This window comes from Vidua macroura, chromosome 3 (assembly GCF_024509145.1).
Source record: "Vidua macroura isolate BioBank_ID:100142 chromosome 3, ASM2450914v1, whole genome shotgun sequence".
NCBI lineage: Eukaryota > Metazoa > Chordata > Aves > Passeriformes > Viduidae > Vidua > Vidua macroura.
In genome coordinates this window covers 99,650,002-99,665,440 of record NC_071573.1, presented here as the reverse complement: position 1 = coordinate 99,665,440, position 15,439 = coordinate 99,650,002, and the positions used below count along the sequence as shown (strand labels likewise).

Here is a 15,439-nt window from a genome sequence, read left to right as displayed (position 1 = left end):
GCTCGGTGCTGAGACCAGTCCTGATTAATATCTCTATGAATCACCTGGAAAAGGGGATTGAGTGCATTCCCAGTAAGTCTTCAGATGACACTAAGCTGGGGGCGGTATATGGCTCTGCTGGAGGGTAGGAAGACTCTGCTGAGGGATCTGGACAGGCTGGATTGATAGGGAAGGCCAATGGTATGAAGTTCAATAAGGCCAAGTGCCAGGTTCCACACTTGGATTGCAACCACCCCAAGCAGCACTACAGGCTGGGGACAGAGTGGCTGGAAAGCTGCCTGTCAGAAAAGAGCCTGGAGGTCCTGGTCAGAAGCCAGCTGAGCACAAGCGAGCATGTGCCCAGGAGGCCAAGAAGGCCAATGGCATTCTGGTTCTGTATCAGTAACAGTGTGGTCAACAGGACCAGGGCAGTGATTGTCCCCCTGTAGTCTGCACCACTGACTCTACACCTCAAGTGCTGTGTCCAGGTCTGGGCCCCTCAAAGACATTGAGGTGCTGGAGAGCAAGTCCAGAGAAGAGCAACAAAGCTGATGAGAGGTCTGGAGCACAAGTCTGATGAGAAGTGGCTGAGGGAGCTCGGATTCATTAGGTTGTTGAAAATGAGGCTCAAGGGGACTTTATTACTCTTTATAACTACCTGAAAGGTTTTAGCAGTGGAATTTCAGCTTCCTCTCACAGGTAACAAGCAATAGTACAAAATGAAACTGCCTCAAGTTACACCAGGGGAAGTTTTGATTGGATATTAGAAAAAAAAATTCTTCTCGAAAGGGTTGCCAAGCATGGGAACAGGCTGCCCAGGGGAGTGGTTGAGTCGCTATCCCTGCAGGTATTCAGATGTGTAGATGTAACACTTAGGGACATGCTTTAGATGTGGACTTGGCAGCATTAGATTTATGGTTGAACTTGATCATCTTAAAGGTATTTTCAAACTTAAATGATTGTATTATTCTATTCTATGATTCTATATTTAAGCAACCTTGTGTAGCACTTTCATTCTATATTACTATTTACAAGCTGCGACCTCCACTTCGACTTACGTACTTGCATTAAAAGGAAACTTGGCAGAAATATCTAGGAGCTATGAATATCAATGGTCTTCTGAGTCAAGTTAGAGCTCTGAAGAAGTAAATTGAGAAATGCTTGCAGAATTTTCAGATAAAATTGTTTCATATTGTGTAAAACAGGCCCAGTTTTTAAAAGAAGAATGGCAAAGAAGGAGAGGTAATCAGCCTTCCCAGAAATAGCTCATTAGTTTCCATTAAACCTTTACATTTCCTAGCACTAGCACAACACGTGTTAAAGAAGACTTCTGAAGATAAGACACCAGGCCCCAAAATAAGACACCTCTATTTTAAAAAAATTAACATTTTTTTCTTTTCAGGAAAATCAGGTTTATGTCCAGAATACAGACATATTCAGCTAAAAAAATATTGTGAATAATATGCTTCAGTAAGTTTATGCTTCTATTTCCTGTGTTAAATTGATACAAAGTCTTTACCTCAGAATCTACCACAACAGGACCGATCAAACTGAAGCATGTGGGTGATATCTGGCTCAGTGCCTCGCTGAATCTGTTCTGTCTGCTGGGAGAATGAGCAGTTTTTATGACACGTGTACTCCTTCCCCATATGGTCCCCCGGCACGCCTGCCATTAGTGTTTAAGTACACAGGGGAAAGCAACTGCATCGTAACAAGAAGAGCCCAGTCTGAAACAGCTCTCCCGAAGGACACAGACCAGTCCTGCTGTGCTGCTCTAGCTGGCAGCATCTCCCAGCTCTTATGTGGGAAACAACAACTGTAACTGAGGTCCCATCAGAAATGCACTGCTTTAAGGCTTTAAAAACATTTAAAAATCTTTATGGCTCCAACTGAGTCATGTAAATGATTGATGGTGAGAAAAGATAAATTTTTCATTAATATCTCAGCATAGTCCCAATTTTTGACTGAAGTAGGTTTGCATGAAGCTGTAGGTTACTTACTCCTCCTACTACTTTACACAAGAGCAGTGCCGGAGTACAGAGAAATAGGGATCCAGCTTCCCTCAGTTATTTCAGCTAAGGTGATCCTTAGGAAAATAGTCTGAGAAGTTAAGTGGCTACAGGGCAAAGGAGGTGCATTATAATCAACAATGATGGATGGTGATCCAAGAGCATCAGAATGGATCTTAACATCTCTCTCCCAAACAAGAAGTAGATACATGGGAATTTTTAAACACACTTAATTACATACAGAGGTTGAATCTCAGGAATTGTTATGGGAATAAAGCAAAGCAGATGCCATTTTTAAATTAACTTTCTTTCCAAACATGTCACACTTGGGTATATTTGCACCCAAGAAGTTATCACAAAGGTGCAAGGAAGAAAGATGAGATAGTGTGATAAATAAGCTTAAAATTTTTCCTTATAAAGACAACAATCAATATGAAAACTGTCACTTCCCAACAGACTACTTTATTATCTGGCACATAGCTTCACAGGTCTGTACTTGTGACTAGGAAATGCAGATGAACAATATGATGTTAAGCATATGATACAGAGGCATGTGCAGAAAAAGAGCAGCCTAGCAGCCTTGAGTAGTTTGTTAACCAAAATGGAAAAAGAAAAGAAAGAAAAAAAAAGGGGGGAAGAATTTTAAAAATAGTTATTCACATGTAAGAAGAAATATCACTGGAAAAGATAGCTCACTAAACACATAACTAGAATTGGTTTTAGGCACAATCCAAACAAGGAGTTATCTAAAGTAACAGACTGAAGAAGGCTGAGCAAACCTCTGGCTATCAGCACCTACATCCACCATTCTACTCTGGCAACACAAGCTGCAGGTGGAGGTTACCTCTCCAGGTTCCTTTGTCCTTTTTATTAAAGCAGAGAGAATGAAGATACCACAACAAACCCCCCAAAATTTGCGATTAAGACTTCTTGAGGTGATTCTGCATCCACCCACTGCTACAAATGATCAAAACACACAGCTATAAGGAAGTTTAGATCCATTCAGGACAGCCACAGAATGAAAAGAGTTATTTTCTTAAGAAACCTCAGCAGCATGTATATATAATAGCAACCCAGAGAAACCTCACTGTTTTCCTATGTCAAAAAATTAGTATGAGAAAAAATCTGACCTGAACAAATTTAAGCTCAAATTAATATTCTCACCCTAAATTGAAAATCACATCATTAAAATTCCTATCTCTGGCTTTTAAAGACAAATGCTCCATAATGAGAGGTCGTAACATCTCAATTTATCTGGGAACTGATCTTATGTACAAGAGATCTGACAAATCCCACAGTCCTACTGCCAGGGCAGGGGTCTCACGGAAGTTCCAAGACTCAATTTAACTCAACAAAACCATGGAAAACTGGTCTGCTCCTTGGTATAAGCAACACAGCTTACACCGAAAAACAATACACCCTGACTGCCAACCTTATGCCATGAAAAGTAATTTCCACTGGTTTAGAACAGCCTACAAAAAAAAAAAAAAAAAAAAAAGCAAAACAAGAGCAGCCCATTATTTGAAAGAATTGTCTTGTACACAGAATTCCCAGGCTCCCTATCCGGAGCCTCAAGCAAATGATCCTTTGGTCTTCTTCAAAGTCAAGGAGTCCAACAGACTTGACTAAGAGCTTAAAACTTCAAAATATTGATGTGGAGCTTTCATCTAACCACTTAAAAAAAATACAGCACTCAGTAACTGTATCAGCCCACCACTTAGAAATACCAAAAAAATGGTTCATGGATCTGAAAAAATTTCCTGATTAATATGCGCTACCTTAAACTTTTGCACGTTGAATAACCTGACACGTAAATAGCTTAGAAATGAGCATTGTCAAGTAGGTCTGCTTCATTTGTTAAAAAATCTTGCAGAAAGTAGAGATAACTGCAAGTAGAAAAAGGAAACCCATTTCAGATCAAAACCAAAGTGTCTTACTTGAAAGCAAAGTCATAAAAAAGGTTTTCTAAAGGATTGCCAGTTGAAAGAAAAAGAAAAAAATCTCATTATATCATACAAGCATGGATTCAATGGATTCAATGCCACAGACAGAAAACACAGTCAGCATCACGTTTTCAGGTCCTGAATGACACAGCACACAAAATAACATTTCCAACACGTCCACAACCTCAAATGAAAATCCCCAAATATACAAATACATATTCTAAGGGGATTTCTTACTTCTCAAGTACTTAACTAAATTAAATAACAACTGAAAATATTTCTGGTATATCTGACTCTGAAATGCCAGCTCTGAACAAACTGATGATCAAGTACAAATCTTTACATCACTTCAACACACTCATCCTAGTGAATATTAGATCAAAAATCCTAAAAGCACTAGAGGTCTTGGTCCAGTAGTACATTCCTCTTGGTGTATGTCCCAGCAGTGCATAAATTTATTTTAAATTCTGCTTATAAACTTCGTGGGTTGTCAGTATGAATAGTCACACACAAGTAAACATGCTTTCAGATACAGCAATCAAGCAGTGCTAGACAACAGCAGACTAATTTATAGGACTATTCTTTAAGGCCTGTCCTCAGAGATCAACTACTGCCATAGGCAATGATTAGAAATCTTAATTACTTCAATAGTCAATAACTGGTACGGCACCAAATGAGACTGCTCATTGGTGTCAGGAACATAAAACACTGGAACCAACACAATCTTCTATGGATTTAGAGTGTCAGACCAGAGGTTCGTCTCAGTATTTTTGAATGTCTTTTTATGAAAATCCAGCTATAGCTAGGCAGTTTCAAAAATGAAAAGCCACACAGGTCTTCCTCACAATTTGATGCTAGAAAGCAATAACTAGCCCATTCTCATTGTTATTCACAAAAGGAATAATGAAATTTAGCTAACTGGTTGCTTCTGTGGGTAAACCAGCTACAGGAATAATTTCTGAAGACTTCAGACAGACTAAGTAAGTGGGCACCAGAGAACCATTATAACTTTGTGCAATTAAAAAAATACATAAATGGTGCTAGATTTTCAGCCAGTCTAGTTGGCTGTGGATCTGCAAGTTATTTATGTTAAATAGTGTCATCATACGTGATTCTTCTGTACCTGCATCATCAGAGATGGTCTGATGCAAGGTAGCATTATTTCAGAAGAACAAAGATACTGTACATGTGACAAAAAACTGATAGTCAATCCAAGTAATACTGTAATGTGGAATAAAATTCCCTACAAAATTCTACTTCAGAGACTGTCAGCTTGTACTGATACAAATGACCTGGCCAACCCTGGAAACCACTGTCCCTGATGTAGGACACTGAATCACTTAAGATTTACTAGGAACCAGAATAAATTGTGTTTGATATTAGGTGTTGAGGTTTGTTGACTCATTCAATTTATTTAGCTAGATATAAAATTCCGTTTTTTATAAACTTATTTTATAGCTGTTTGTTTGAACAGTGTATCTGATAACTTCAAACAAGTGGCTTATGCTAAGTAGGGTTAGATCCACAACATAAGACACAACTCACAAGGCTCAGATAGGTGTACATCCACTTCTAGTACATGCTGTACCTGCTGAGAGCATCCAACCTCAGCATGAAGAAATAACCTCTACAGATTTCAGTTACATTTCCCTCTTAGATAAAAGTTTAAAAGATACATACACTTTTGTTTCGTAGTCCTTCCAAGCTTTATCAAAGGGTTTTTTCAGGTCCTGTCAAGAAAAGAGGAAACAGCCAGCTATTTACAAGAAAAATACTGTGGCTCTAACAATGAAGACACACCTTGGCCACTTGCAGTGCCTACTAGAATAAGGGACTTCACTCTTTCTTCTAAGGGTTGTGCAAAAGCAATCTTGCACATAGGAAAACCAATCTTTTAAAGAGAATTAATACATTCATGTTTTTAAAAGCATCTATAGGATGCTCTTTACTATGATTTTTACAGCTCCATTTTACTCCTTAAAAGTTATAACAACATGTTATCCCAAGACCACACAATGCAATTAATCAAAGTAACTAGTTTCTCATCATTCTGTCTCTGGCTCTACTGGAAAAAAGTCCCTGTCCCGAGGCTGCGGTATAGCCTTGGCTAGGAACTTGATTAATCACACTAAAGTTTAAAAAAATCAATTTTCTACTGACTTAATTGGAACAGTATAGACCTTATGGCTCAGCATAACCAATTTCATGAGAATTCTGAATTACTTATATTCCAAATTCCTTTATTTTCTTTCCTCTAAATAAGGTAATTTGGATAAAATGATCTTAACAAGTTGTAAAGTTATTTCACTGATGTCTAAAAATGCAAGAGCTGAAATTTTGATGAAGTTCAAGAGAACAGACAACTACAACTATCAGACACTGGAAAAACTTTGCAACTACAGATTAGGAACTAATTCTTACATATTAATTAATTATTGAGGCAATTATTAAATTAACTAAAGTAGCATTTGATTATATTCTCAAGGCAGTGGGGAAACAGTGTATTGTAATAAATGTATTTATTCTGACATAGAGAACACCAGGAGTGAAATGTGGTAAGCAAACAACACAAAGATAATAAGTCTATCTTATTAAATAATCTATTTATCCTCCAGTAATTTACAGAAACCAATTTTAGTCCATGTACATATTTTCCTCCTTCCTTCGATGCCCTAGAACAATAGCTGCCAGTCACTTCCTGTTTGCTCACTAGTAAACAAAGCAAAAGCCAAGTAAGTTCGCTTGCCATAGGCTCTGAAATTTATCATAAACATATCATCATTTGAGTCTTAAGTTGCTGTTATTTCAAATAGGAAATGTCCCTGGGGCATAAACAAATAGATTTCAGCTTCTTTAAGAAAAATTCTATGTTGATACAGTCATCTAATGTGTGTTTCTTAATAGTGCCAGGTAAGTTTGGAATACTAAATGCTAATAATCCTTTAAAATATAGTACTACCCTTAATTCAACTAAGTAAATATCTGAATCTTACACCTCTTTCTCTGCTTATCTTCTGTATCTCAGGCCTGCTTTTAAAGATTCTCAAATGTTGTTTTGTATACACACTCAAGAACACGAGGTATGTGAATCCACAAAAAGAAGGGATGACTTGATTCACAAAAAATACCCAAAAACCAAACAAAACCCCCCAAAGTCTTGTTTATTGAGCTAATACATTACTTGAGTATCCTACGCCTTCCAACACTTAAGATTAATACACTTGCTAAAGGTATCTACTGTACCAACAACAATCCTATACATTAATAGTAGGAAAGACATACCCCTTTAACTCCTTTCAAGTCTCCCTTCAGCAAACTGTCCAATGGAAAAGTGATTATGTTGTTCATATTCTGAATCTGTAACAAGAAAATTATACCAAATCAGTTAATATAATTAGGCATAGAACATAAACTGTCTTAATACACACATTTCAGAAAGTTTCACAAGGAAATCTTACATATTATTTTCCTGCCCCTGCCTTATGGGCATGTTTATCAGCACAGCCAGTAATCAAAGATGAAAGCAACAAAAGTTAATTAAACTCACTCTAGAAACAGTATAACCCAAACCAGCAGGAAATCTCCAGAAATATTGCTGATTATCAATATCTCATCTAACAGTGTCTGCAAAATAAGATCACTAATTTTTACATTGCCTTATTTCCTCATTTAAATTATATGAAAACAAGCATACAATTTTTTAGCACTGATTATTTTAAGTTCATGAGAATATTTTATATTAACCTTGTTTACTTTCCAGCTTCTTCAGACCTATTCCATAAAGCGTATTTGCTACTCTCCCAATACATAGCATCTTACTCTGACAGAAGTTATAAAGACAAAGAACACTGGCCTGTAAAATAGCCACCATTCCAATATTTTCCGTTTGTTTTAAAAAGCAATACATCTGCCTTATCTCATGTAAACTTTGAAACAAGAATTTAATGAGGTCTTTAGTATGCAAGTAATTCTAGAGAAAATAAGTACTTCAAGAAGATAAAAATTATTTCCAATTAAGACAGTGGTAAAATAATAATGGTTTTTGTTAAGTATCTGTATGATAATATTTTAGTAGGTTAAAAGAACAAAGAAAGACTGTAAGAATAAGACAGCTAGGAAAAGATTGTATATCAACTCCTTTATGATTCAGGGAAAACATTCAAGGTATGGATCGTAATATCTAGGCAAAGAGTTTAACTGTAACTATTCAGAAGGATTAGTTGCTATGAGGAGCAAAACCCAAAATACTTTAGAATAACACAAAGAGAAAAGAAATCAGAATAACTTTTGCAGCAGTTCAGTGAAAGTTGCCCTTGGATGAGTTACTTCTTTTTTCGGTATTTTATGCTGTTCTTTTAAAATGCAATTTTTTTCAAGAAGCTCTGAAATACCTACATGAAGATGGATTTCAAATGTTCAAATTACAGAAAAAACTTTGCATCATGTAGGAACAAATGCTTTTATTTCTTCAGGAATAATGTCAGGGACATCAAAGTCCCCTTTAGCATAACCCATCCAGAGATGAAAGAATACTAAAATTTCAAGGAAAAAGTATTTCCAATGCTTCAGTCTCCCCAGAATTGTAAAATACAAAATACTATCACCCTGTAGTTACCTGGTGGCGTCACTAGAAAAGACTCCGTGATATGTAACAGCTGTTGTTAAAACAAACCAGCAAAGCCCCACTGTCCTCACCTTTCCTCCTCAAACAAGCTACCTAATTGCATTTGCTTGAAATTTCAGCCACCAGAAAAAGTGAACCTTCATCAATTTTAAAGGTTATACAGACTGTCTCTGCATGGAAAAGCTAAAGAAATACAGAAAATCTGGTCTTTCAAATTCTTAACACAAATCGTATTTCCCTTCCTCCACCCTACGTTTTCTCCTCCCCAACAAGCTGCAGGACCCAGCCACAGCCCTTCAGAATCAACAAGTTATATTTCAGCTCTGTATTGGGGTTGTTTTTTTAAAGTATTTCCTGTAAAAATTGAATGATCAACATGTACACATGCTTAGCTGGCAGTGCTGGAAACTATCCACCTCCTAAGTCCTCAGCAGTACCATCACATGCACATATCAACACAACCATTCCCAAAGGGAATAAAATTATATGTCACAGATACAGGAGATAAGTGCAAAGGTTTAAACTGTACAACACCTACATAAAAGACTCCCAAAACTTCTAGAAGCAGCAAGTGGACATCCAGAATGGTTTTTCAGGTGGAAAAGAGAAGAGGTCTCTTTCAAGATATCTTCCCACACCAGGTTTTCTACTTTTTTATTCTATTTTATGAGTATGATGTAGTCAAATGTCTAACTTAAGGATTAATACGTTCACAGCCTCCATTTAATTATTCTTCAAATTCAGTAGACAGGAATAAAGAACAAAGCGTTTCTCAAGAGCAGACTCAAGATGAGTGATTTTTCTTTAAGTCATAAAAAAGAAACCATCTGAAGTATTATCCCAAACATACTCATGTGTAAACATCAATCAGACTCCAAAATAGTTAAGGATATTTGCTAGAATTTCACACCATGAGGTCTGGAGTCCAAAGAAACTTAAAAAAAAAAAAAATCAAAAAACATACAGGAGAAAAACTCTACATTCTTTTAAAAAGTTTAGAGAATGTTTGCCTATTCAAATTATTCAAATTATTCCTTCTGTGTGCCATCACCTGGATATTACCATCCATCTATTGTATTCCCTATGCTCCTATTCTATTTGTAACAAGAGTAAACATACATAATGCATGAACTTGTCATTATTAACCCAGTTAGATGAATCATACTCCCTCATATTTATAAGTCAGCAAGCAATATACAGATGAAAGATCTTACATGTTTTTCCCCTCTTTCTTGAGAAGCATAAGCTTGGGTCTAAAAATACAGACCCATTTTTGGCATGCAGAGAAGCACTAATATGCTGCAGCTCCTACTCTGTGTGCAGGGTACAAGGAGCTAGAACATATGCAATGGACTCTACATTTTGATTCTATATTTATGTTTAAAAATGTGGTTTAAAAAAAATACACAAAGGTGCAAGAAAGCTTCACAGAAATTAAAGTAATTCTGTCTCAGAGAAACACTAGCAAATTCCACATGGTTAAAAATAAAGGAAAAAAAAATACTTGACCTCATTTCCACTTCAAACTTTGCTGCTCTGGCACTTTCAGTTTTCCTCTGACAGTTTCCAACAAGATGACAGTGTAAAAAATTAAAACTTCCTAAGTTGGAGAAGGCTCAGAGAAGAAGAAATGGCAGGAGAGAGAACATATAAACAAAACACATAGCTGCCAGAACTGCTGGTAGAAGCAACAAGCAAGCCAGCATTTGTAAAGGGGAAAGATGTTCAAGTGGTTTAAGGGCCTATGGTTAAACATTTAAATCCACTGTTTGCCAGCCCTCCTGATTACTTAAAGCTCTACTCCATAAAAGCGTCCTATACTGGTGTCTGCAGTACTTCTGTAGGTTTTGTTTGCTAAATCCAAGCAAAAAGGAAAAAAAATCCTTTTCAGTATACTTCAGAACTTCAGTACTTTTCTTAACATGCAGAACTTGAAACTTTTTCAGTTTAAACTAAAATTCAGGCAGTTGAGCAGTATGATATGTCTCTTATTGCCATTACTAAACCTTAGATGCAGTCCCTGTTCTTGCCTGTGGGCTTCTCAACCATCAGTGTGCTTGTGTGTGCGCAGGTGATGGCAGTACTGCCTGCTGACAAATCATTGTTTATTTTCTTTTTTTTTCATGGCAAGTGCTATTGGATTTAATAATTTCCAATAATTTTCCTAGTAACATGAGCTTTAGTAGGACAAGGCCAATCAATACAGCAGGCAGAAAGTGGAAATCAGAGCATTCACTATAGATAAGACATTGTTTGTCTGAACTTTAAGGTTTAGCATCTACCCCCAAGACTTCAGAAAAATGTGTAACAAAGGCTGGCGGTACAAACTTTCATCTTTGCACTGTGCCTTCCCCTCGCACACACGGACACAACGCTGCCCTTCCTCTGTCCTCACCCCTTTCCCCCACAGCACAGGTGTGGCTGAGCTGAGACATCACCCACCGCCCATTATACCACAGGGAAAATGACTCCAGCAGAACAGCAGCCGAGCACCACTAAGTGTCCACATGGAGCTGCTGGCTCAGCTGCCTAGAAAAATGCCTTCACACAAGACACCAAGTGTTGCCACCATGGACTACTTAGAATCAGCCCCACTATTAGCACCAATATGCAAAAAACAAACTGTGAACTTCTCTATTAGGAAGTACTTCACAGGAAATGTGAAAAGCATAAAATAAAGAGCTGCAAAAGAAAAGGAAGGAAGAGGCTTGCGGTTATTCCAGCCCTTCTTCCTTGCCAGTGGAGAACTCCAGAGTGCACATTTTCTAACCTAGGTTGAAAGACCTAAGTGGTAGGCTTCTATCACTTTATCTGGGACATTTCACCTAATATTTTCAGAGTGAGATTCCATTTATATGCAATTTATTATTTTCCTCCTCCACAATCAGAGTTATCTGTGAAGCAAACATTCTTCTAAACTTGCTTCATAAACCTACCTATTGAAGCCCTAATCATGTTTTATTACTGTCCTCTGAATTTCCTCCAGTTGAATCCATACCCTTTGGAAAAAAAATTAAAATTTTATTCCAGGTGGAGCTGAACCCATGCTGCTAAGGAGGAATTATTACATCTTGGTTTATATCTCTATAAGCATAAATCAAAAAGTACTCTTTTTTAACTCACAGTTAGCCAAGTTTTCCTCAAGTATACTGGTAAAAAACTGAAAGCTCACAACTTAAATCATTGAGCTCCATATAAAATACTCCAATCTCAAATATATATATACCTGTAGAGTTTTCTCACGGACTTCAACGAGTCCTTCTAAACAAAAATATGTTTGCGAAGGTTCAGCCATCAAATGTTGTGTTGTAACACCTTGGTCTAAACAAAGAAAATTCTGGGCATAAATTTTTCAAGTTCATTACATAATACAGAAAAGATAATTCCTTCAGTTTTGCTGTTACCTTTTACAGTTAAGCAAATTTTCTTTCTTCTTACATTTAATAAAGTAAGTAAAGCAAGAGCATATGGTCAGAAAAATACTACTGCTGTTCTTCCATTTTTTTCTGACTAAAAATCCAAGGATTATTAATAGAAAATAGAATCTCTTAGTTCCAGCTATCTTCCACAGAGTGGAAATATCAGATCCACTCCTCTCAATGCAGCCCGTTTCATTAGCTCTAAATTTATATAAATGAAAAATAAAGGAAAAAAGTTAAGTACAACAACAACACAAATGGTATTTGTTAAATAGCTACTTCACAGATCAAACCCCTTTTCAAGGAGTGTTGACAAAGACACACAACTAGAGTTTATTTCTTCTCAGTGTAGCAATTTAATAGGATTTAAAGGAGAAAATATTTAAAGTGCAAATATATTGCAATGAGCCTTTCCTTGTCCTAACATTTTTCATGTTAAGACTCACACCTTTATCCCTTGGCACTATACTTAAGAAGGAATAGTAATTAACACTACAGGCAAGTACCATACAGACCTAACCCACCTGGCAGCATTGCCTACTCTAGTGGGTGGTCCAATTCTATTAGGAATTAGTAACAAGGTTGTCCTTAACAAGCAATATTGTGCTTTCCACAAAATGTAGTATGTTATCTCTGAAAATGGCCTCTAGTATTTTCAGATCTTTCACTACCAAAAAGACAAACTGATTGCTCAATCTTCTTAAAAAACAGAAGTTGAAAAGAAAAATTTAAGTTGATATCAGAGTTTTGGCAAGAGAAAATAATTGCACAGTATATCTTATAAAGTGATCCAAATAATGCAAACTGGGGTAGAATGGCTAAAATAAGTGGTTACAAGGATCTTGTACACAGTAAATAGACATTCATTTCTTGAAGGTGCGGTTATAAAACCCTTCAAAAGTGAAGAAAAACTACAAAGGCTGGGGTGGGTTTTTTAAAATTTTATTCACTATTTGAAAGTGCACACATAAAAGCAGCATAGCAAACATAAAAAAACCTCAAGACCTAAACTTTAACTTATATAGTAAATATACAGGTTTTAGGATTAAAAACAAAAACACTTCAGCTGTTATTGAAATATTTTAAAACACTGATGTCTTGATAAGGCCATAGAAACTTCAAAGTCTTTTGGGAAACTTTTAAAATTATTAGGGAAAACAAGCACCTGAAACTCCAGTTAAAGCTTTATAATGGCTTACTTAATACCTTACTAAGGACAACTTTAAGGAAAACCTGTGTGCAGAAGCACTTTAGAGCTACAGATCTAAATGCCATCCAGGCCAAGAGCTGACAGAACACATCAGCTTCTAGAAACAACAATAAAATATATGACAAAGCAAAACTTGACAGTAGCCCTAAAGCTTTCCCAGTGTTAATAGCTTTGGCATCTGTTCCAGTCTGAACATGTCCTCTCACTTCCTTGCACATTCCCCATCCACTTCAGTTAAAATCTTCTGTGGAAATTCAGCACTCTGTGAAACTCCAAAGATAGGTCTATTTAAAGAGTACCTTTCAGAATGTTTTTTCAACAGCTGCAGGTTGCATGGCCCTGGCTACATTTTTGATGAAAATATTTACAACCAGAACACGTGGAGTGCTACAAGGAAACACCAGAGGAGAGGCATGTTTTTAATATCATTATGTTGAAAGCATTCAGAGTTGGATATGTCACCTCATTGTGAGAATGCACATATGGCTATGACTTTAATAAAATACACCCCAAATTATTTCCAATTACTGTACAAAACTTTTTATACTGGTCAATACTCTTTTAACCTTCTAGAAAACTAGACCTCAAATACTGAATTTATGAACAGATTTTCAAAGTGACCAGTTACTAAAAATTTATTATAGTGGCATTAACTTCTAATAGGCAAGGCTATATAAAGCTATAATTTTTCATTATTCTAGATTTCTTTTTCATAAATATGGCATTTACAAGCAACAATGAAGTTCATCTTTTTTTCATATGTATTTCTTTCTGGAGGAAACTATTTTCCTGTTGAGACACCAAATTCAAGGACCATTAGGTTTCCTTTGCTAGTCAGGAGAAAACAAAAAGCTTCAAACCTCAACAATATGAGGCATATTAGGAAGGAGCAGAGCATTACAGAGACTTGCTCTTCACCAGACAGTATTAAAGAGAGAAGGTGCTTATGCTACTGCAATATTAAAAAAAGAAATTACATTCATGCATGTGCAAAATTACTCTTGCCTTCAAAAACAGAGAAAGTAAGAACCACAAACTGAGAGAAACTACAGACTTAGCTACTCTCTTATAACATATCCTGTTCTTATACACACAAACTGAAGCAAAAGGACATAGCTGCTACTAAAAAAACCCACCCGTACCTAGCAAAAAGGACCATAAATATTCCTTGGAGAAGACACACAAAACACTGAGGCAGATAACAAAAGGTAACAAAAACATGCATTCCAACTTCCCATGGATACTTATTTTGGTTTTTTTTCCTTTCCAAAGCATGGAAGAAAACTTAATTCTTGTCAGAAACATTTTGCAAAGATAGTAGTTTCTGGTTTTAAGAGAACAAATAGCTAAGATTTTTGGTAAAAAAGCAACACCTTCTAGCTTTCAGAAGCATTCTTGAAATGTAATACATTGAAAGATTTTCTGGGGAGGGGGATGTAGCTTTTAGCAGATTGCTTTTTAAAACCACTTAAACATCACATTTCCCAGATCCATTTGCCTAATGAATTCATCATATTTCAATTAATATATGATAGAGAGGGAGTTTTAATCAACAGAAGGTATCAATTAGAAGACCCATTCCATTTTCCTTTCTACAGGAGCTGCCTGCCTCTGTACAAGAGACTTGGGATAACTGACTCACACTGAATCAGGATGCCTCTTCTGATACATAATCTCAGATAGTATTTGTACATCTAGAGAAGTTCAAATCAATATAACCAATACAAAATACATCTCATTGTTGATAAATACATTTATGGTTGTATTCATCAATATCATGATTGGGTAAAAAGACAGGACAGTATCAGAGAGTGAATGGAACTGCCCTAAATCCCATCAGCTGGAAACATTCCCCAAAGAAGTGATTATGACCAGCTGGCTGCAAACTACAGACATTTGGTCTACATTCACAAAAACATTTGATGTGTCTTCATGCCACTGATTTCAGCAGACACAGACTTTTAAATGCTCCTGGGAATCTGGGTCATTTCCCCTTCCTAGCCCCTGGTATAAGAGTACTGTGAATTCAAGTAAATTCAGTAGCTAAGACAGGGGAAAGCTCTAGTTCGTAGGATGTAATCAGAATGTACCCTTTTTGCACCCTCTGATTAATGTGAAATTGAGGCTGAAAATTCTCCATTTATAATTAAAAATCTCATTCTTCCATTTGGCTCCATCCCATTTGGCTCACCAAAGAGGCTTTTAAGACTTACTGGCTTCAGCTGTAGGATTGGTCCCCAATAGACACAACTGTT

At 36.5% G+C, this 15,439-nt stretch overlaps 1 protein-coding gene across 4 annotated transcripts in view; it reads right to left on the bottom strand.

Moving 5' to 3' along the window:
• ASAP2 (ArfGAP with SH3 domain, ankyrin repeat and PH domain 2) overlaps window positions 1-15,439 on the bottom strand; it is an 83,095-nt gene that overhangs the window by 44,214 nt on the left and 23,442 nt on the right. For all 4 annotated transcript variants that reach the window (XM_053974796.1, XM_053974797.1, XM_053974798.1 and 1 more), the window contains exons 4-5: window positions 7,214-7,288; window positions 5,612-5,661 (exon numbers count right to left, since the gene is read on the bottom strand). In XM_053974796.1, the coding sequence (XP_053830771.1) occupies window positions 5,612-5,661; window positions 7,214-7,288 (125 nt within the window). The remainder of the gene's footprint in view (window positions 1-5,611; window positions 5,662-7,213; window positions 7,289-15,439) is intronic.